The 19,853-nt window shown below is 40.1% G+C and overlaps 5 protein-coding genes and 1 non-coding gene across 8 annotated transcripts; 5 read left to right on the top strand and 1 right to left on the bottom strand.

Moving 5' to 3' along the window:
- The first annotated feature begins 86 nt into the window (after positions 1-86).
- LOC140775139 (large ribosomal subunit protein eL20z-like) lies at positions 87-2,938 on the top strand. 2 transcript variants are annotated; one of them, XM_073118401.1, is made up of 4 exons: positions 87-604; positions 1,184-1,259; positions 1,420-1,534; positions 2,632-2,938. In XM_073118401.1, exons 1-4 carry the CDS (start codon positions 382-384, stop codon positions 2,689-2,691), a joined length of 474 nt encoding a protein of 157 aa, XP_072974502.1. In that variant the 5' UTR covers positions 87-381; the 3' UTR covers positions 2,692-2,938. The 2 variants fall into 2 exon arrangements, with proteins under 2 accessions (XP_072974502.1, XP_072974501.1); XM_073118400.1 differs by having other exon boundaries at positions 1,172-1,259.
- A 606-nt stretch (positions 2,939-3,544) lies between these two features.
- LOC140775138 (large ribosomal subunit protein eL20-like) lies at positions 3,545-5,749 on the top strand. The gene is made up of 4 exons (XM_073118399.1): positions 3,545-3,690; positions 3,854-3,969; positions 4,077-4,140; positions 5,159-5,749. Exons 1-4 carry the CDS (start codon positions 3,676-3,678, stop codon positions 5,498-5,500), a joined length of 537 nt encoding a protein of 178 aa, XP_072974500.1. The 5' UTR covers positions 3,545-3,675; the 3' UTR covers positions 5,501-5,749.
- A 711-nt stretch (positions 5,750-6,460) lies between these two features.
- TRNAR-ACG (transfer RNA arginine (anticodon ACG)) lies at positions 6,461-6,533 on the bottom strand. The gene has a single exon. It is a non-coding gene; the product is annotated as a tRNA-Arg (tRNA).
- A 101-nt stretch (positions 6,534-6,634) lies between these two features.
- Positions 6,635-11,713, top strand: LOC140774241 (cytochrome P450 CYP72A616-like). The gene is made up of 7 exons (XM_073117154.1): positions 6,635-6,818; positions 7,373-9,113; positions 9,257-9,861; positions 9,972-10,192; positions 10,281-10,525; positions 10,625-11,018; positions 11,141-11,713. Exons 3-7 carry the CDS (start codon positions 9,567-9,569, stop codon positions 11,567-11,569), a joined length of 1,584 nt encoding a protein of 527 aa, XP_072973255.1. The 5' UTR covers positions 6,635-6,818; positions 7,373-9,113; positions 9,257-9,566; the 3' UTR covers positions 11,570-11,713.
- Positions 11,714-12,021: 308 nt separating this feature from the next.
- On the top strand, positions 12,022-16,195 carry LOC140773543 (uncharacterized). 2 transcript variants are annotated; one of them, XR_012106492.1, is made up of 3 exons: positions 12,022-13,614; positions 13,786-15,579; positions 15,859-16,195. XR_012106492.1 is itself a non-coding variant. In XM_073116154.1 (2 exons), the coding sequence occupies exons 1-2, from the start codon at positions 12,085-12,087 to the stop codon at positions 14,590-14,592; spliced, it is 2,337 nt and encodes a 778-aa protein (XP_072972255.1). In that variant the 5' UTR covers positions 12,022-12,084; the 3' UTR covers positions 14,593-15,731. The 2 variants fall into 2 exon arrangements, 1 of the variants encoding a protein (XP_072972255.1); XM_073116154.1 differs by lacking the exon at positions 15,859-16,195 and having other exon boundaries at positions 13,786-15,731.
- A 36-nt stretch (positions 16,196-16,231) lies between these two features.
- Positions 16,232-19,138, top strand: LOC140773544 (mitochondrial import inner membrane translocase subunit TIM17-1). Its single transcript, XM_073116155.1, has 2 exons — positions 16,232-16,966; positions 18,818-19,138. The coding sequence occupies exon 1, from the start codon at positions 16,232-16,234 to the stop codon at positions 16,931-16,933; it is 702 nt and encodes a 233-aa protein (XP_072972256.1). The 3' UTR covers positions 16,934-16,966; positions 18,818-19,138.
- The last annotated feature ends 715 nt before the right edge of the window (positions 19,139-19,853 follow it).

Below are 19,853 nucleotides of genomic sequence, written 5' to 3'. Positions count from 1 at the left end.
TATTTGATGTCATGTTATCAAGAAGGAACAAAGAACATGTAGGCTGTCTAGTTGCCGACACAAGACAAGCAGTCCTTGGAAACTCTTTGGAGGATATCTAAAATTGTGTTTGGGTAGTTATTGGTAAGTTGTGAGTCGCTTTGCCGACGGCCAGCGATTGATCTGTTGGCCGACGCGTGCCAGCTAGCATCCAGCGCATCACGGCGGGTTATGGGACGTTCTTGAAATTGCAAACCTCTTAAATTTGATCCGGATAAAAAAGACGCTTTGTTCGCTTTCAAAGGCGAGGAAGAGAGGGACGAGGGAGAGGACAACGAATTACACGACCTAGATCTTTCCATTCTACAGTGATCGATCTAAACGAGAGAGAGAGAGAGAGAGATGAGCGAGGAAGAGGGGAAGAGCCGGGGAGTCATGGGCGAACACCAACAACAACAGCAGTACGGCACGTTCCAAGGCGGAATTCCCGGCTATTCTCCGCCGGCGATGGGTTTCCCTCAGCCGGCTCCACCTCCGGGAGCGTCGGGGGCGGGGCCGACCTCTTACCCCCCTCCGTATCCTGCCGCCACTCCTTACTATTCCCATGGCTACCAAGCCGTCCCAGGTCTTGCTTGCCCTCTTATGCTAAGATTGTTCTTCTCGTGAATTGGTCTCAATTTTTTTTTATTGTTTGTTGGGGAATTATGTCCGCCATCGTCAATTTGATTACTTTGGGAAGATCATTGGATGGAAAGTTTTGAGATCGTGTGGTTTAATTTATGTCCGATAGATGAAGCTGGGATCATTTTCTAGATCATTGAGCATCAAGGAGTTTTGGAGGATATTCTGTGATCCATAAGTTATTAACTTCACATCTTGGAGGCCCGAAGAGGCGGAAGTATCAGGAGCTTGATATGGCATGCAGCTTTTGCGTTTTCATGTATACTTTGTACTTGATTTTGAGCACAAATATGAGATTAGGAACCTTTTGGTTTTGCAGCTTTTGTTTTTTTGAAGCTATTTCCATGCAGATTCTGCTTTAGATCAATCTTCTTCTTAACCTCTGTGTGTGATGTAGGGAAGTAGTTATTAACTGAAGAAATTTTAAGATCTTGAGAAACTTGGTTATTTGCACTTTGATTTTTGATTTTTTCTTCTAGTTTGTTTGATTTGTTTGTTTGCCCTCTTCAAGGCTATGCTGCAGTTGCTGAAGGAAGACCTTTAAGGGTCGTAAGACTACCACGTCTGCCATGTTGTGGTATTGGTTTAGGATGGTTTCTGTAAGTCTCTACTTTGTGACAATTTGGTCATATTTCCTCTTCAATCGCTTAACTTCCTTTCCTCTCTCTCATGTTATTTGGCACTGAGGCATTGATCAATTATTTGTTTGAAACGTAAAAAGGTGGATTACTGATACATATAGTTGTTTCTCTTTAAAAGGTTTATTATCGGTTTCTTCCTTGCTGCTATTCCATGGTATATTGGAGCTTTCATTCTGCTATGTGCCAGAATAGACTACAGAGAGAAACCAGGATATACTGCTTGCACTATCGCAGTAAGTTGATGCTTCCTGTTTGAGTCCATGTATTGTTTGGTATTAGTTTTGTCACTAATTTTTTACCCTCTTGCACTGAGTTAAGAATGGTGATTACTGAAATATGGCCTTTGTTTATCATTTATCTTTATCCCTTTAGTTGTATCATCTATATCATCGAACTTCTATTTCATTTGTCTGTAACTCCATATATTATGTATAACACCTTGGTGTTATACCCCATGATATTTAATTGTTTACCAGTAATGATGCAACACTGCACTTCTAAGAAAGCTCAAAAACTTGCAGTATTCATTTTTCACTAAATTTGCAGCATAATCTAAAATGAAATGGGTGTTGCTAGCTCTAGTATGAAATAATGAAACTTATCTGAAAATAACAGTAGACTGGATTCTTCTTTCTAATAGTAAAATTGTTTGGGTTCTGACTTAGATAGGAAAAGAAGAAGCTGGTCTTTTTTCTTTTCTTTTTTTCAGGTTCAAGCTTAGTTGTAGAAAATCAAGACATGATGGATCAAATTCTTGATCAGAAAAGACAGGGAAATAAGAAAAATTAAGTGTTATATTACATTGATGATACTGATAATGTTATTTGCTGTGAAAATAAGCTAGCCCTTAAAATTTTAATTTGGATGCTTAGCTGGAAAGGGTAAGATCATAGTAGCTAGCATATGATAAACTCAACTACTTTATCTATCAGCTATAACTAAACCTCAACTATTTATTTAGCTGTTGAAATAGAGATATGAAAACGAAAGCTTGAGGCTTGGAGATCACTCTTTTTGCTTATTCAGAATATCTGGTCTTAGCTGTGACTTGAACTGGGTGTTGATTCACTATGCATGAAAGTTGAAAGTCAAGAAAAAATCACCATATACTATTAGACTTCATTAATTAGATACCTAACATCAAAAGCTGATATCATGAACTGTACTATATAAGTATATAGTTATGTTAGTAATTTCCAAAATGGAGTCAGTAACTCAGACTTCATATTTTGTAGCTTTTCTAGTTTGTAATCTATTCCTATTGTCACATTGCTAAGGTCAAGTATGTGAACTGATCTAATTTCTGTACAACTTGATATGTTATGAACAGGCTATTCTTGCTGCAATTGCTGTAGTCCTTGGATTAACAAAGGAATCCGATGTGTGGTGAATCATTTACTGACTTGCAGCTGGGCACAGTGATTCATATGTTTATCCTGGCGTCTGAACGTTGAATTCTGTTAAGAGATTTATTCTCTGTATGTATTGTAAGGTGATGCTGGTTTTTCTTTTTGCTTGATTGTAACAAATGACTTATATTTGATGCCAATTTACCTGGTTAACATTATACGATGATGTATTTAATTGCCAAAGTTCCTAAGAAACCACATCATATACCTCTGGAGGTTTATTGTTCATCTGTAGCCAATTAGTACATTCTTCCGGTTGTAAATCAAAAGCTTGGCTGCCCAAAAGACAACCAGCTTGACATGAAAACCTCTTTTGCGGCAAAAAATTGATTGCTTATATACGAACGAAAAATCCTTATTGAATGAGAATATAGACTAAAGATTACACTATCCACACTCTAACATTAGCCTTTAATTGTCATTTGGTTCTGTTAATGAGAAATTTCGTAATTGTAATGCTCATTTCGAACGACAAAAACTAAGGCCTTGAATAATAGTAAACCAATAATGCAGGACAGGATACATATACTTCTGTCACACTAATTTTTTTTTTTTTTTTGGGGTTAAATACATTTTTGTCCTTTATTTTGGACCAAAATCATTTCACTCTCCTAAATTTGTTTTGCGTATCACACTGCAAATATAATAGTCGTTGGCAGAGATCACAAATAAAATATTATATTTTAAGAGAGAGTTTATGATGGCTCTGATACAAAATAAAAGTATGGAGAGGTTTTGTAAAATGTATTTAATTCTTTTTTTTTTCAAAAAGAAATGCTTATTACCTTCAATTTGTTTGGGCCTTGGGCTACTAAATGGGCCCAAAAGTTTAATTAGCCCATTAGGGTTTTAGTCATTCGTTTTATCACCACCTATCCTATAAAATCCTAATTGACTCACTCCAGCCGCAGCGCCGTGAGGAGGAGAAGAGCAGGCAGCCATTTCTAGGGTTTCAGGATCTCGAGATGGTGGCGTTCAGGGTGAGTTCTCGCTTCTCCTCTAGCTCTCTATCTTACGGATTCTAGGGTTTCATATCGCTTAATTCGATTCACCTATTCCATCTCGTCTCCTTCGATTATTCTCTCTTCCTCTTGTTGCTACGGATGTAACGATTTCGATATGGTTTTATCTGTTCTCGCGCAGTTCCATCAATACCAGGTGGTCGGGAGAGCGCTTCCAACTGCGAGCGATGAGCACCCCAAGATCTACCGGATGAAGCTTTGGGCGACCAACGAGGTCCGCGCCAAATCCAAGTTCTGGTGAGCTTCCTGAGTTGATTGGGCTACGTTATACTTTGATCTGTTGTGTGATTTATGATTTGGAATAGGGTTAGATGATTCTATGTCTCTTGTTGTTGATCTGATAGGTACTTCTTGAGGAAGCTTAAGAAGGTCAAGAAGAGTAATGGACAAGTGTTGGCTATAAATGAGGTTTGTTTTCGTTTTACATTGATATTTCGCCTTGCTTGTGAGATTTACTTTTCGCTGTGTTGAATAATGGTCCAATTTGGTTGCATCATTTGATATTCTCTTGTAATTTAATTTTATATTTTTAGTGTTTTACACTAAGTGCTTGTGTAGTATTGTCGCTTTGTTTTATCAAGGCATTTGGCATGAGCATAAGGTATTGAGGAATTAGTGTTGAATGCTTGGAACCGTTGGTTTCATGGATCTGTTGATCCTTAAATAAATTGGCTAGAGATATCTAGGGCGCTTGTAACCTGTAATTTATTCTTTTTTTTTTCCATTTAGCAGTATTATGGGCAAGGTTTTTTGTCTAGTTCGTTGTAAATCATATCTATTGAAGGGAAATATAGGCACTTTTTAATTGTTCATTTTTTTTAAGTTATGAAAATTCTTTTCCTTTTTACCAACTTTGGATCTACTGTTTTTTGTTTGTGGAAGCTTTCATCTTTTGGTTGTTTTTGGATTCAAAACATTATATGGTAACACAAGGATATTAGCATTTAGCAACCTGTTGATAGAACAGCAGTTTATGTGAGTGATAGACCATGCCATGCAATAATATAAAGTGGTATTTGTCTTCAATGTAAACTAAAGATACTAGATATATATTTTATAATCTTACGTCAAGAAGGGTATTCTTTTCATGCCAAAATGATATTTCATAATATAAAGTGATATTTATGGTTCTAGCAGGAGGTCCTTCTCCCATGACACAACTTTGTTCGTTAGGAACATGAAGATATTCTTTTGTGCAGTTTTAGGAATTTTACAGTTGTCTATATTTTAGTTAGTCAATTATAAATAGTTCATAAGCATTGCCCACTGAGTGCTACATACTCTTATTGATGAATGCTAATATTTCAATTAAACATATTTGGACTATTGACAAGCTTTCTTGTGGCATTCTTATCAAAACTCTATTTTCTTTATATGTTTTTTTTGTCTCACTAACTATCCATAACTTATTGTGACTATTTTGAAGATCTTTGAGCGTAAACCAACCAAGATAAAGAACTACGGTATCTGGCTACGCTACCAGAGTAGGACAGGGTACCACAATATGTACAAGGAATTCCGTGACACGACTCTCAATGGTGCTGTTGAGCATATGTATAACGAAATGGCCTCTCGTCACCGCGTGAGGAATCACTGCATACAAATAATCAAGACAGCTACAATCCCTGCTAAGCTTTGCAAGAGAGAGTGCACTAAGCAATTCCATGACTCCAAAATCAAGTTTCCCCTGGTGTTTAAGAAGGTCAGGCCACCCACAAGGAAGCTGAAGACCACATTCAAGGCGTCTAGGCCAAACTTGTTTATGTAATTTGGATAATTGTGTTCCCTCGCTTTCTAGGCCTCATGAGTTTTCTTGAAGTTGGATTTTAGTTGAGCTAAGAATATGCAGCCTTTTCTTTTTAATTTCCAACAGGAATTTGATTCAGCAAGCTATATGCAGAACTGTCAAATTTGTAGTTGGAAAGCTCCCAGTAACTTTGTTTAGTTAATCGTTTTATTTTGAGAGAAGTGGGCGACGCCTTATATTTGATTTAATGAATCATGTTGCTTTGTTTAATTGTTGTAAGCTGAGCACGATTTTTGTCTGGACCATGTATTAGTTGCATACATCCTGACAGTTCTAATGTTCATATTGCTGGGCATTTTAGAATCCCAACCCAGTCTGGGATCATTCATGGATTGTGAGTCTCATAATTATTGCGAGGTTTCTTTCCATATCTCGGATGCCTCTTTTGGGACTGTGAGACGTCAGCGATTACAAGTTCATTGTAGTCGGGTAGCTAATTATTACTCTTTCTTTTTGAGTGAGAGATCTTGTTCTCATTTGCATTGCATTCTTGATTCCTATTAGCTAGCGTTTGGTGGAGGATAACTTTTAAATTAGTTTAACTATACTTATTTTTCAAACATACAGAAGAAATTATATCGATTTTGATAATTATAGATTTTAACTATAAATTAATACAGTGGTATAATTATATTAGATGTGATGTAAAAATAATATATTTAGAGATATTTTAGTGACCCACTAAAATATTTTTTTTTATATATAAAAGAGATTATGAGAACGTAAAAAGAAGAGAGAAAATGATTAAAATAATAGTAATTCGATTTTATTAGTACAAATTAATTATTAGATAGAGGAGAGAAAGCCGGTGTAGGTAGTAAAGTGATTTATTAGTGGTAAAAGTTTACTGCTAATTGGTCTGGAAGAAAAGTGATGCTTGCGTTTATTTGTGAAAATTGCAAAAACTAAATTGGCGCAAGACGACTCCGCTGGGGATCGAACCCAGAATCTCTGGTTCCGTAGACCAGCGCCTTATCCATTGGGCCACGGAGTCGCTGTTGGAAAGTGAGATAAGCAGTAGACTTCCTGAGGATCTATAATCGTCTAAGTATATAACGTAATGTTCCTTTAGACCCAAAAGGTTGTGGCCTGGTGGATCCCAGTGACGGTAATCCGAACCATCGCCAACTCCTCTTCTTCTCCGAAGATTGACTGCCATCTCATCGACCTCGAGAGCTCGCGAGCCACTATTTCACGAATCCTCAGCCCTCTTTAGGTTCTAGTCCTACGGAAAGATCTCATCTTTGTTTTGAAGAATATTCGAAGAATGGATTGATAGGTATAAGGCTGCAATTTCCCTTTCTTTTTTCTGTTCAATTCTGCAATATTATCTGAATTGCTCTTTCCTGATTGTAGTAGAATTTCCACTCTCTCAAGTTATGATGCCACTATCTATTATTTTAACCCTGACTAGCGTTCTCGAATCGCTCAGTTGTTTGTTTAATTGCTTAGAAGATATCAGAAGACAAAGATTATGGAGTACAATGTCGCAATGCTAATGTGGTAGGTTTTATTTAGTATGTGATCTACATGCTTTTGGTTTGCATTCAGGTTAGAACCATTCAAGAGTATTTAAGTATGGAAGAAGACAAATTTACATTTTGAGACAGTGATGACACTTAGGGTTAGTGTAGCTAATAAAAGATTGTGAAGTTACTTGTTCTTCTTTTTCTTTTTTTTTCTTTTTCCAAGCTTCATGAAATCTTGATAGTGATGTCTATGTCTACCTAAATTTCCTGTAAAACAACTGGGAGTAATTATCAAGAACACAAGCAACAAAATGATGGACACTAAGATTTGATATTTGTATGGATCAATTGACATGGTTTGCAGGTTTGAACTGATAAAGAGATGTTTGACCTTTGAAACCAGATCAAAGGTAGGAGTAGGACAGTAGTCCTGTTAGCTGCAAAGGACAAGATGTTATCCTCAGATGCTCTGGTTAATCCATCCGACTTCATGGTCAAGTGTGATTCGGTTGAAGAAGATGATGACTGGGTGGTAGTTAAGAAACAAAGAATCACCATTTTTATTCCCCCACCGTCACCTGCAGCAACTCAAGCTGAAAAACCAAATGCACGATATAAGCAAGATAAGTTTAAAAATAACAGGAGTAAATTATCAAGGACATCAAAGAAGTCATGCCGCAAGCAGTCAAAGATTGGAACCAAGAGACCTGCTGCCACTCTTACTGAGAATGATGCTGAAATTAATAGTCACAGCAAGATATTTTCTGCTAACCCTTCTGAAAAAAGAGATCCACCTAATGGTCCAAGGATGAAGTCTCAAAGATCTTCTCATAGTCCTGTTGCCTTACTTGACAAGGAAGCTCCGGTTAATTGTGCAGATCATGTTAATGGGAAGCCCTCGATGGAACCACCATCACTGGATCATGCTTTTAGAAGTGGCAGTATAGTGCGTCACAATAATGCAAGAACAACAAGATCCTTAACAATGGGAGGCTACCCAAGGATGCCAATTGGTGGTTCAAAATTTGTGAATCAGCGAATGCGAGCATTGCTTTTTGAGAGAAAGGTCGAAGGCTTGGGTGGGCTGAAAAATTGGCTGGTATTATGTGGGCTGAGTCGATTTATACAAATCTTTGAGAGAGAAAAGCTGGGTATCTATCAGTTAGTTGGTCTTTCAATGAGGAAGCTCAAGGACATGGGTGCAGATGCTGTTGGCCCAAGGAGGAAGCTAATTCATGCTATTGACTGTCTATGTCAGCCTTACAACTTTTAAGTCTCACATTCATGCTCTATAGATTAATAGATTTGAGAAGTTTTTATCTCTCTGCATTTCCTTTTATATGGATTTCATTGTTCTACTGGATGGGAAAGGAACTTGATGTGGTTGAATTACGTCTTGTGAGGAGGCTCCAGCTTATGGTCCTATGTTTCCTTTTCTGCATCTGTTCTTCAAAGGCAAGATATGTTGGCACATCAAATTGAGGGAGGCCTTTATCTTCATGCTCTATCACTCCATATACTCTGCCCCCACCATGTTCCAAATAATCAGGCCAAATTTAATTTTATGTCATCACCTACCCTTTTTAATTCTTAAGTAGTTGTTTATACAATCTTTCATCTACTAGCTGATTTTTGGTACAGGAAATATATGAACGCTACACATATCAGTGATAGTTCAAACATGATGTATGTAAATTTGGTTGGGGGCCAGGGCTTTGCATTGCTGGAATCCAAGATGACACCGAACATGATCCTGAAGAATTTCTCAATATGGTGCTCAGAGTAAGTTGCGGAGGCTCTGATCATTTTCTTAGACAATATGCTCACTGCCTAGTTAAATTTTATGTGACCATGAACTCAAAAGCTCTACAATTGACTTGTCTACAGTATTGGTATATACAGACAGCAAGTTTTTAATGGCTTCAGTTGTTGGCAATCTTTTTTCTCCTTTTTGTTAAAGTCGGCGAATAGATGCAAAACGTCGCCGTAGTCGTTAGGGGAGGACCTCAGGCTGACGACTACTTCAGGTCTCCTATATCCCTCACCGATCCACCGAATCCATCCGTCTCCAACTTTGGAAACATATGCTATTCTCTTGCTAAAAGGCACGACTCTCTTTGCATCTATTACACTTGCTTCTTTACGTTGACTCTAAAGAACAGTTTTATACATATAATATTAATTTTTAGCTGGGCCTATGCGGTGACTGTCGAATTGTCTCAAATAAATCTCTTTATAATAAATCTAGGAGATAGCAGTTTGTGAGGAGGCTAGTTGGGTCAAGAGTACTCCACGGATAAGCCAACACTGCTCACACATTCTATTTCTGGGTTCTTTGCCACCTGCAAGGCTGCACTCCCATGTGTCATTGGCCAAAGACTTAACCCTTACGTAATTGCTATACTCACATTTAGTCTGTTGAGCTGTACTTTTCTATTGTCTTTTTGTACTACACTACACCTTCTTCTTCGTCTTATATATTCATCACCTCTCTAGGTCTCTCTCTCTCTCTCTCAAACTTCTCCTCTTTCTTCTTCTTCTTCTTCTTCTTATTTTCCATGGTGACTGTTGTTGAGATGCCATTTCAATGGAGCATGGCATGGGGGCTAGTGTTGGGTGTGGTGTTCCTGTGGTGGGCTGTAAGGGTTCTAGACTGGGCCTGGTTAAAGCCCAAAAGGTTGGGCCGTGAGCTACGAGCCCAAGGGCTCCGCGGGACAGAGTACCGCTTCTTCTACGGCGACTTGACGGAGAACGCCCGGCTCAATAAGGAGGCCCAGTCCGAGGCAATGCCGCTCTCCCACGACATCATTCCACGTGTCGCGCCGCTGTTCCATCGTGCCATGGAGGAGAACGGTGTGATCCTTGATTTTTTTGCAATTACCCACTTATACTTTAACCTTATTACAAAACAAAACACCATATTTTAACCTTAACCTTATGCGATGATTAAAATAAAATTGCAGGTAAAATATGTATTACTTGGCATGGGCCAAATCCCAGAGTGACCATCAGTGATCCAGCATTAGTGAGGGAAGTTCTAGCCAACAAGTTTGGACACTTTGAGAAGCCAGTAATAAACCCTCTTACTCGACTCTTCGCAACTGGACTTGCAAGTTGTGAAGGTGAGAAGTGGGCCCGGCACAGGAGGATTCTTAATCCTGCTTTCCATCACGAGAAACTAAAGGTTAACGATTAATTTACTTACTAAGTTTGCTGAGGTATTTTCTTCTTCTCGTTAGCTCACGCATTTGATTTTTGTGGCGTTCTTGTAGCGGATGCTGCCGGCGTTTGCTACGTGCTGCAGTGAGTTGATCAGCAGATGGCAGAAGTCCGTTGGTTTTGATGGATCATTTGAGTTGGATGTTTGGCCTGAGCTCCTAAACTTGACAGGAGATGTAATCTCTCGAACGGCATTCGGCAGTAGCTACGCAGAGGGGAGACGCATCTTCCAACTCCAACAAGAGCAAGTTGAGCTCGCCGTTCAGGCCTTGCAAACTCTCTATATTCCAGGTTACAGGTCTGTTCTTCGAACGTAATTAGTGAATATTCTTTATTCTGTCAGAATTTATCTGGTATTAATTTTTGAGGTAATAGAAATGATCAATATGTTACGTAGGTTTCTTCCGACCAAGAACAACCGAAGAATGAAAGAAATCAATAGAGAGGTCGGAGCCCTGGTAAAGGGCATCATTGGGAAGCGAGAGAAGGCTATAAAGATGAGAGAAGCTAGCAGCAATGACGACCTACTTGGTTTCTTGATGGAATCCAATCTGAAGCATTCCCAAGAAAACAACGACGCCTCCAACGCTAAGATGACCACCGAAGAAGTGATCGAGGAATGCAAGCTGTTCTACTTCGCCGGGCAGGAGACGACGGCGGTGCTGCTCACGTGGACAATGGTCGCTCTCAGCATGCATCCGACTTGGCAGGATAAAGCAAGACGAGAAGTTCTGCAAGTCTTCGGAAACGACTGCCCAAGCTTATCCGATGGTCTAAGCCGGTTAAAGATCGTGAGTATAGCATTACGATTCTATCCACGTTTTCCTGTTCATTAATTCACAAAGACGAGGTCTTGTGAACAGAATTAATTTAAGCTCATGCATGCAAACGTACGATTGCATGTCGATCGCAGGTGACGATGATTCTGTACGAAGTACTTAGGCTGTACCCCCCTGCAACTGTTCTTGTTAGGAAAACATTCAAGAGAATGGAACTCGGAGGCATAACTTATCCGCCAGGAGTGATGCTCTCACTCCCTATAATCTTCATCCACCATGATCCAGATGTCTGGGGGAAAGACGCCGGCGAATTCAATCCGGCGAGGTTTGCGGAAGGGATCTCCAAGGCAACCGTGGATGGTCAGGTCGCCTTCTTTCCCTTCGGCTGGGGGCCCCGGACTTGCATCGGCCAGAGCTTCGCGTTGCTGGAAGCCAAAATGGCGCTGACCATGATCCTCTACAATTTCTCGTTCCAGCTCGCGCCGTCCTACGCTCACGCGCCCTATCTCGTTGCAACCCTGCATCCTCAGTACGGTGCTCAGATTAAGTTGCAGAGCCTCTGATCGAGATCGTTTTGTTTAAGCAATTGATTCTCTCTGACTTGTGACACACACACACACACACATATATAGTTGACATACTTTTGTGTTTGTCATCAAAATAGTCGTGAATCATATGGAATAAAATGCTTGTGCTTATGACAGCAAGTACTTCAGTTGTTGCCAGGGCTGTCAAAATAATTGAGGCTCGAAAAAACTTGATCGAGCTCGGTTTGAAATAGGCTCGGTTATTTATTAGATTTCTTTGTTTAATTGTTCAAAGTTTTATTTTTAGTTTTCACCCTCTACGATTTTTTTATTTAAAGAGTTTTTTTTTTCAATATATAAAATACTAAATAATTCATTATGTGAAGAAGCCCATTTTTGTCGAAATACTTATTTTGTTGCCAAAGTCGGCGAATAGACGTCAACATTTGGCGACTTAACTGTAGTCGTTATCGGAGAACCTTAGCCGACGACTTCAGGCTCCTAAGTCCTAATTTAGAGCATATATCGTGCTCCGGAAAACAAAATTTACTATGCGGACCTCCCGCACCTATATCCTCTGCCGATTCTTCCATACCTCCATTGCCGACTCAACCAAATCCCACCTTCCTCCTAAACCCAATGCCTTCTCCTCCCCGGAGCGGAATAACAATACCAGGAAAAGGAAATCCAAGAATAAGCGCAGCGCCGTACCCGAGGGTCTCGACCTTGAGGTGGTGCGATGGAACAAGGCCATCACGGCCCACATGCGCGGCGGTCGCTGCGACATCGCCGCCCAGGTGTTCGACAGAATGCCGCGCCGGAGTACTGTATCCTGGAACGCCATGCTATCTGGATACTTGTCCAACGGCCGGTTCACCCTCGCCCTCCGCCTATTCGACTCCATGCCCTGCCGTGACGTCGTGTCATGGAACACCATGCTGCACGGCCACGTCTTGAACCGCGAACTCGCCTCCGCCCGGCGCCTGTTCGAGGAAATGTCTGAGAAAGACACCGTGTCTTGGAATATAATGATCTCCGCTTGTGCCAACAATGGCCTTGTTGAATTAGCCAGGGAATTCTTCGAGCGCACCCCGGAGAAGAACGCTGTGTCCTGGAATGGGATTCTCGCGGCATATGTACAAAATGGTCGCATTGAGGATGCACGAAAATTGTTTGATTCCAATCCTCGCTGGGAGATTGTGTCGTGGAATGCGATGATTGCTGGTTATGTTCAGAAGAGGAGGATGGTTGATGCACGGATGCTGTTTGATATGATGCCAGAGAAGGATGTTGTATCATGGAATACCATGATTTCAGGGTATGCCCAGAATGGCAATATGACCGAGGCGAGGTGGTTGTTTGATAGTTCTCCTCATCGGGATGTGTTTACCTGGACCGCGATGGTCTCTGGCTATGCTCAGAATGGAATGCTTGAGGAGGCTAGAAAGGTTTTTGATGTGATGCCAGAGAGGAATGCAATCTCGTGGAATGCAATGATTGCTGCATATGTGCAAGGCAGGATGATGGACAAGGCGAAGGAGTTGTTTGATGTGATGCCGTATAGGAACATCAGCTCATGGAACACGATGATCACAGGTTTTGCGCAGTCTGGGATGATAGAAGAGGCCAGATTAATTTTTGACACCATGCCTCAGCGTGACTCGGTTTCATGGGCTGCAATGGTTGCAGGATATGCACAGGGTGGATTCAGTGAGGAAGCTTTACGGCTTTTTATAGAGATGGGGAGGAGTGGAGAGAAGATGAATAGATCCTCATTCACCTGCGCATTGAGTACATGTGCAGACATTGCTTTGCTGGAGTGTGGAATGCAGGTGCATGGTAGACTTGTTAAGGCTGGTTATGGAATGGGTTGCTTTGTGGGAAATGCACTTCTTGCAATGTATTTTAAATGTGGCACCATAGATGAGGCTTGCAAGGCATTTAAGGAGATGGAGGAGAGAGATGTGGTGTCATGGAATACCATGATTGCAGGTTATGCCCGACATGGTTTTGGAAAAGAAGCACTGGAATTTTTTGATATGATGAGGACAACAGACACCAAACCGGATGACATTACAATGGTAAGAACTCCTTTGCTTCCACAAAATAGTGTCACACTGACTCCGGTTTTATAACAATTAATCTGGTAAAATACTAGTACCAGGTTTATTCAGTTAGATATCATAAAATGTTGCTCGCCTCAGTATTTGGATCATATATACATTTTTCTAATTTTCCATTTGTCTTTCCAGGTTGGAGTCTTATCAGCATGTAGCCATGCTGGTTTAGTGGATAAAGGCATATCTTACTTTTACTCGATGCATCAAGATTTTGGTGTGACAACAAAGGCAGAGCACTATACTTGCATGATTGATCTTCTGGGCCGAGCAGGACGCCTGGAGGAAGCCCAAGCCCTTATGGGGGAAATCCCATTCAAACCAGATGCAACTATGTGGGGTGCTTTACTAGGTGCAAGTAGGATTCATCGAAATGCTCAACTAGGCGAGAAGGCTGCTAAAAGGATCTTTGAGATGGAGCCTGATAATGCTGGTATGTATGTCTTACTTTCAAACATATATGCAGCTTCAGGAAAATGGAATGATGTAGGGAAGATGAGAGTGATGATGCAGGAGAGAGGTGTAAGGAAAGTGCCTGGATTCAGCTGGATTGAAGTTAAGAACAAAGTTCATACCTTTTCAGTCGGGGACTCGATTCATCCTGAAAAAGAGAAGATATATGTTTTCCTAGAAGAACTGGATAAGAAGATGAAAAAGGCAGGTTTTGTATCTGCTACAGAGATGGTTTTGCATGATGTGGAAGAGGAAGAGAAAGAACATATGCTTAAGTATCACAGTGAGAAGTTAGCAGTTGCATTTGGAATTCTAAATGTTCCTCATGGAAGGCCCATTCGAGTGATCAAGAATCTTAGAGTATGTGAGGATTGTCACAATGCTATCAAGTATCTATCTGCCATTGAAAGTAGGTTGATTATCTTGCGTGATTCCAATCGTTTTCACCATTTTAGTGGTGGATCTTGTTCATGTGGGGATTACTGGTGAAGGTAAACATGTCTACAATAAGAAATGAAAGAAAGCTCTGGAAGAACTCTCAGATTGCAAATCTTCTGATTTGAAGATTATGATTGTACAACAAATTGTCCATTATCATGCAATTTTAAGGAGAAATGAAGAAATGGAAGAAAATTTTGTTGATCATGAAGAACCATGATCACACATAGCAAGCTGGATTTTGAGACTGAGCTTACAATTTAGTCGATCTGGCAGAGGAGATAAGTGCATTTAAGCACAATCTAGCGGAATGACCTCAGAGAGCCTGGGAAGTTGTGAAATAACAAAAGCTGGCATGAAATGGGAGAAAATTTGACCTGGGCAAATCACCAAAGGACTATATAAGAATGTCTTATGATGATTGCTGTAGAGCTATGCAGCCTCTCTTTGTGTTCATTACAAAGAACTGGTGTGCTAATGTTGCTGGAGGAATTGGATTTTCTGCCGGTTCCAAACTAGGCATGGGTTGCAATTTCAAATTGGTTGCTATGTTAGTCAATCTGATATGTAGAACATCTTTAATAGGGTGCAACAAGGATGGGACGATGCTGTATCATGCTCCAGGCAACAAGTCAGCATAAAGTACCATGCAATTGGCTGAAAAGTTCCATCTCCTTGAAAGATATTGCTTACTTCACAGCAGATAATTGCTTAATCGTAGTGTTATAGTCATGCAACTCGTCGTCGAAGAAACTCATATAAAGAACAGTCGACTGGCTACTGTCAACGGCCAATTAGTAACTGATGATGGCTGCATATTTCCAAGAAACAGCAAGCTTACTGGTGGACCGTCGGAATCTGTAAAAGCTTCTTAACAGCACACATGTGAAATACCTCAAACTTCGAAATGTCAAGGTCATATAACCATGCTGTAAAGTATCTATGATGACTGGCATGGAGAACAAATGATCTGGAGCACTGATAGTTTGTTTTGTCAAAAACTTTATATTCAACTGAACAATTCAGTTGATAGACAAGGTAGTTTGTGTGAAAATAGTAGCTAGATGAACCTCTGTATAATCTAATCTCGAAGCGCAATATTGTTTAGTAACTCACTGAAGATTGAGTTAAAACTCTAGTGAGAATCATTTATCAATTATCTTTAAATGCAATGTTATACTTGTATTCGATTGCATTCTTCTTCTTCTTTTCCTGACCTTTTCCTGACTATAAGTTCATTGTAATTTTTTTCCTATCTCTTACAAGGAATTGGGTTACACTCAATATAATCTTATGGTCATCTACGAATAATTCCAGGTTGCAAACCAAGTTCAACAAAACTCAGCTGCAATGCAATCATTAGTGGCGCCGCCACCAATCTAGTTGAAGACGGTGATTTTTGCTGTAACATCGCCGACTCATCCGAGTAATTCGAGTCAGGAGTCAGGACCGGTTCAATCGTTCCCAGTAAACCCTGGACCGGCTCGCGTCCACTCTCAAACTCTCAGTCACAAACGAATCCGGTTTATTATCCCGACCGGGTACTTTTAATTAACCTTTCCTTTCCCCCAAGGCACGAGCTCGATTTAGGGTTCCATCCGCCTCTACCTCTCTCTCTCTCTCTCTCTCTCTCTCTCTCTCTCTCTCTCTCTCTTCCCAATTCTTTCTTCGGTCGTCTCCTTGGTCCGCCATGGGAACCCCAGAAACGTCTCGCGAGCCATGTCCGGATCGCATCCTCGACGACGTCGGCGGCGCCTTCGGCATGGGGGCCGTGGGTGGCTCCGCCTTCCACTTCATCAAGGGGCTCTATAACTCCCCCAACGGTGAGCGCCTCGCCGGCGGGGCCCAGGCAGTGCGCATGAACGCCCCACGCGTCGGAGGAAGCTTCGCCGTCTGGGGTGGCCTCTTCTCCGCCTTCGATTGTTCCATGGTCTACCTCCGTCAGAAGGAGGACCCCTGGAACTCCATCCTCGCCGGCGCCGCCACCGGAGGTTTCCTTCAGATGAGGCAGGGGGCGGGCCCTGCTGCCAGGTCGGCGCTCTTTGGGGGCGTCCTCCTCGCGCTCATCGAGGGGGCGGGGATCATGCTCAATCGCTTCCTCAGCGCGCCGCAGAATCTTCCGCCGTTGATGGAGGATCCTGCTATGGCTGGTGGAGTTCCGCCGAATATAGCTGCCGTGATGGCAGGAGCCGGAGGCGGCGGTGTTCCGGCTGGGTACTCGCCTCAGACGCCTGTGGTGGAAGAGAGTTCTGGTGGTGGTTCTTGGTTTGGAGGACTCTTTGGGGGCGGGAAGAAGGAGGAACCAAAGGGTGGGAGTGGAGGCAGCAAGACGGAGATTTTGGAGAGCTTTGATAGTCCCAGTGCACCGATCCCGAGTTTTGAGTATAAGTAGAATGATGGTGCTGGGGTTTTCACTTTGGAGAGGGTAAGTTGCAATTTTTCCCTACAAATTAAAGCTTGTGTCGTAGTATTTGCTAGTATCATTTCCCTTTGCATATAATTCTGTGGGGTGGTATAGTAGCAAATCAAGTGATGCGTTAAAAGCAACTCGATTATAAAGTAAATTCTTTATAGGCTTACCTGCTGGTCGCTTTAGGTGATCTTATATGGGAGCTAAACTATCTTTTGAAATTATATATAATTCCATTGTTTAAATATGTAGAGCAAAGCTATTGATATGACTTCTCTTATTTTCCTAGTTCCAACATATTTTTGTATCATTTTTATCTTATGTTACTTTATCTTAATATAGAGTTATTAGATTGCTAATCTTCATGGTAACTTTTTCTCTGGTAATCTCTGATAATTTTGTAATCATGTCTTGCTATTGTCTAATATTCATTTGTAATTTTATCTATAATTTACTTTCATAGTGTGATAAACTTAGCATTTGTTTGTGTATAAATTATCTTCCCTCTTATTAGCACAAACTCAAGTAGATTGGGCATGTATTCTGGTGTTATTCATTCATTTTGCCAGTGCTAGTGGTGCATCAATTAGGCATCCATGCTCAAAAGTTAGCAATTTTTGTAGTGTATAAATGGGGGGAAAATCTGTGATATGGTGGTAAGGCTTGAGACTTTACTCCTTGGTGGCACACGTTTGAGATATAGAAACAACCTCTCCAATTATATAAATAAGGGCAGTTACACTTTGCTATCACGTTGGGCAAAACTTTTCTTAGTTATTTAGTAATATTTATGGGGGCTTAGCTGTTAAGTTACTGCAGACAAGTATATGTAAAGTTTAGTATATAAAAATCCAATAGTTCAAATTTATTCAATTAGCTTAAATTTTATTTAATAAGGATATGCTTTTAGTCTTCAGATATTAGTATTAGTGACTAGGATTAACTATAGTAAACAAGCCTTATGATATTAAAGGCTAATCTCTTATAAAAAGAAATTAACTGTATACTAGCACCAATAACTTATGATGTAGTATAATACATAGTTCAACATGATTAGAATCCATACATATTTTTTCCTCAATATCCAGTAGTTAATGAAATGATTTTGCATAGGTTTGCATTTTAATCTTTTATTGTTCATGCAAAGTTGAGTTAGGCATTGATTCATATATTGTTCATACATGGTGTATTTGATGAGCTTCGTTTAGCTCTGTCTTATCTCATGCTTAGATGGATACAGCCCTTAATCAAAAGTTGTCTGCTTTCTATCATTGTGTGGACTATTCATGTGACAGGAGGATTTTTTTAGGACATCTTTTTATTGTTATTGGCCTATTTTGCAATTATGAATGTACGGAGCTCTTCCCACCAATTGGATCTCCAAAAGGAAACACAAAGAAAAACTGCTTTGTAATTCTCACTGGAAGTCCATTTCCTGTATGATTTAAGTTTCCTTGGAAAGATGCAAGGGCTGATTTACATGGAAGTCTATTGTGAAAATCTGCTTATTCTTTTGGAACCTTTCAACTCCTAGTTGTGCTCTAACCAACACCATAATTGATCGAAGTCTTATGTTGTACTGTCTTTGGAGAGTAGTCCATTCTATGGATGTGAAATGAGCAATTTAATCAATCACTTGTAATAGTCTAAGGCTCTAAGCATTAATATACCAAGTAATCTAGGTGACAATGTTATTCTATCTGTGTAGTGAAATTTGGGTGCTGAATTAAGGTTGACCTACATAATGGCCTCCAAAGAGCTGCTCATCTACATTTCATTTGCTTAAATACACATACGTGCTGTTGGTTTGTTTTGAAATATTGTTTGCTTGCAAAATCTCACTTTCTACTTTTCTTTTCCTTGAAGGAATTCAATCGTAATGATGGGGTCAATATGTTTCCTGAGAACCAAGCATGTAGTTGGAAGAAGCTTCGGATGCTGCAATAGAAATATGCCTGCATGGATTAAATGAGTTTTTTTTTGTTCGCTTGATCTGCCTCCTAATACCTTTGTTTGTAGCACTTTTTATATAGTGGACACATATTTAACGCAATAGTCATAGTAGTGACGCACTATATCTTCAGATGGAAGTATCTGGAAAATAAACTTTTCTTGGCCGATGTACTTGAGTTGTTTCACATGTGGCAAATATTTTTGTTACAAAAGTCACTGTACTGCCCTTCTTTACGTCTATTTCTACCTTTTTCTTTGGTCACAAGCGTTGCTTACACAGGTGCTTTGATTCATGTTCATCTTTTTATGAGATACCTGGATAGTTTACAAGCTAAGATGTTATTATTTTCTATTACAACTTAAAATACTTCGCATTCGTAATATGAGAAAATAATTATATATTACAGAATAATGTAGAGTTATAAGTTCACACCGTAGAAAAATAATTTTACACTCTATATAAAATAACTATGTATTAGAGAGTAAAATTTTCTGTTAAAATAATAATGTATTAGAAAACATATGTAAGGGTTATAAATCTGCACATACTACTCCTTTAGGTGGTGATTGTGTTGTATCCATCTTTATGTTAATGCCTTTTTCTTGTCTTCCTTGCTCCTTTCTGGGTTATCTCAATGCCAAAAGCACAGAGCAAAGAATTAATACGTCTCAGACAATCAATATTCTTCAGAAGATAATAAATTTCCACATATTGGAACTGCACCGCTGAGAGTACGAATGAGGACCAAACTGAGATAAAAGTTTAGTACCGGTAGGTCGGCGTTAAATGCTACATTATTAATCTCGAAGAGACCTATCACCAAACCAAACAGATCATGAATAATCGATTATGAATAAGTACACAGCTAATTAAACTACAATGATTTGGTTGGTTGGTTTATATCATTTGTTCTGTAATTAATTAACCCACACTCCATCTTCTTCGTGT

Source organism: Typha angustifolia, chromosome 13, assembly GCF_048772165.1.
Source record: "Typha angustifolia cultivar Huaian chromosome 13, ASM4877216v1, whole genome shotgun sequence".
Taxonomy (NCBI): Eukaryota; Viridiplantae; Streptophyta; class Magnoliopsida; order Poales; family Typhaceae; genus Typha; species Typha angustifolia.
This window is presented reverse-complemented; position numbering and strand designations above follow the sequence as displayed.

What these genes read in the sequence shown, in the direction of transcription:
- LOC140775138 (XM_073118399.1), top strand. An exon ending in CGCGCCAAATCCAAGTTCTG is followed by an intron (nt 3,970 to 4,076) that starts GTGAGCTTCCTG and finishes TTGATCTGATAG; the next exon opens with GTACTTCTTGAGGAAGCTTA. An exon ending in AAGTGTTGGCTATAAATGAG is followed by an intron (nt 4,141 to 5,158) that starts GTTTGTTTTCGT and finishes ACTATTTTGAAG; the next exon opens with ATCTTTGAGCGTAAACCAAC.
- LOC140773543 (XM_073116154.1), top strand. Translation starts at nt 12,085, where the DNA reads ATGCGGACCTCCCGCACCTATATCCTCTGCCGATTCTTCCATACCTCC. An exon ending in AACCGGATGACATTACAATG is followed by an intron (nt 13,615 to 13,785) that starts GTAAGAACTCCT and finishes TTGTCTTTCCAG; the next exon opens with GTTGGAGTCTTATCAGCATG.
- LOC140775139 (XM_073118400.1), top strand. Translation starts at nt 382, where the DNA reads ATGAGCGAGGAAGAGGGGAAGAGCCGGGGAGTCATGGGCGAACACCAA. An exon ending in ATTGGTTTAGGATGGTTTCT is followed by an intron (nt 1,260 to 1,419) that starts GTAAGTCTCTAC and finishes TCTCTTTAAAAG; the next exon opens with GTTTATTATCGGTTTCTTCC. An exon ending in ATACTGCTTGCACTATCGCA is followed by an intron (nt 1,535 to 2,631) that starts GTAAGTTGATGC and finishes TGTTATGAACAG; the next exon opens with GCTATTCTTGCTGCAATTGC.
- LOC140773544 (XM_073116155.1), top strand. Translation starts at nt 16,232, where the DNA reads ATGGGAACCCCAGAAACGTCTCGCGAGCCATGTCCGGATCGCATCCTC.
- LOC140774241 (XM_073117154.1), top strand. Translation starts at nt 9,567, where the DNA reads ATGGTGACTGTTGTTGAGATGCCATTTCAATGGAGCATGGCATGGGGG. An exon ending in TCCATCACGAGAAACTAAAG is followed by an intron (nt 10,193 to 10,280) that starts GTTAACGATTAA and finishes GCGTTCTTGTAG; the next exon opens with CGGATGCTGCCGGCGTTTGC. An exon ending in CTCTATATTCCAGGTTACAG is followed by an intron (nt 10,526 to 10,624) that starts GTCTGTTCTTCG and finishes TATGTTACGTAG; the next exon opens with GTTTCTTCCGACCAAGAACA.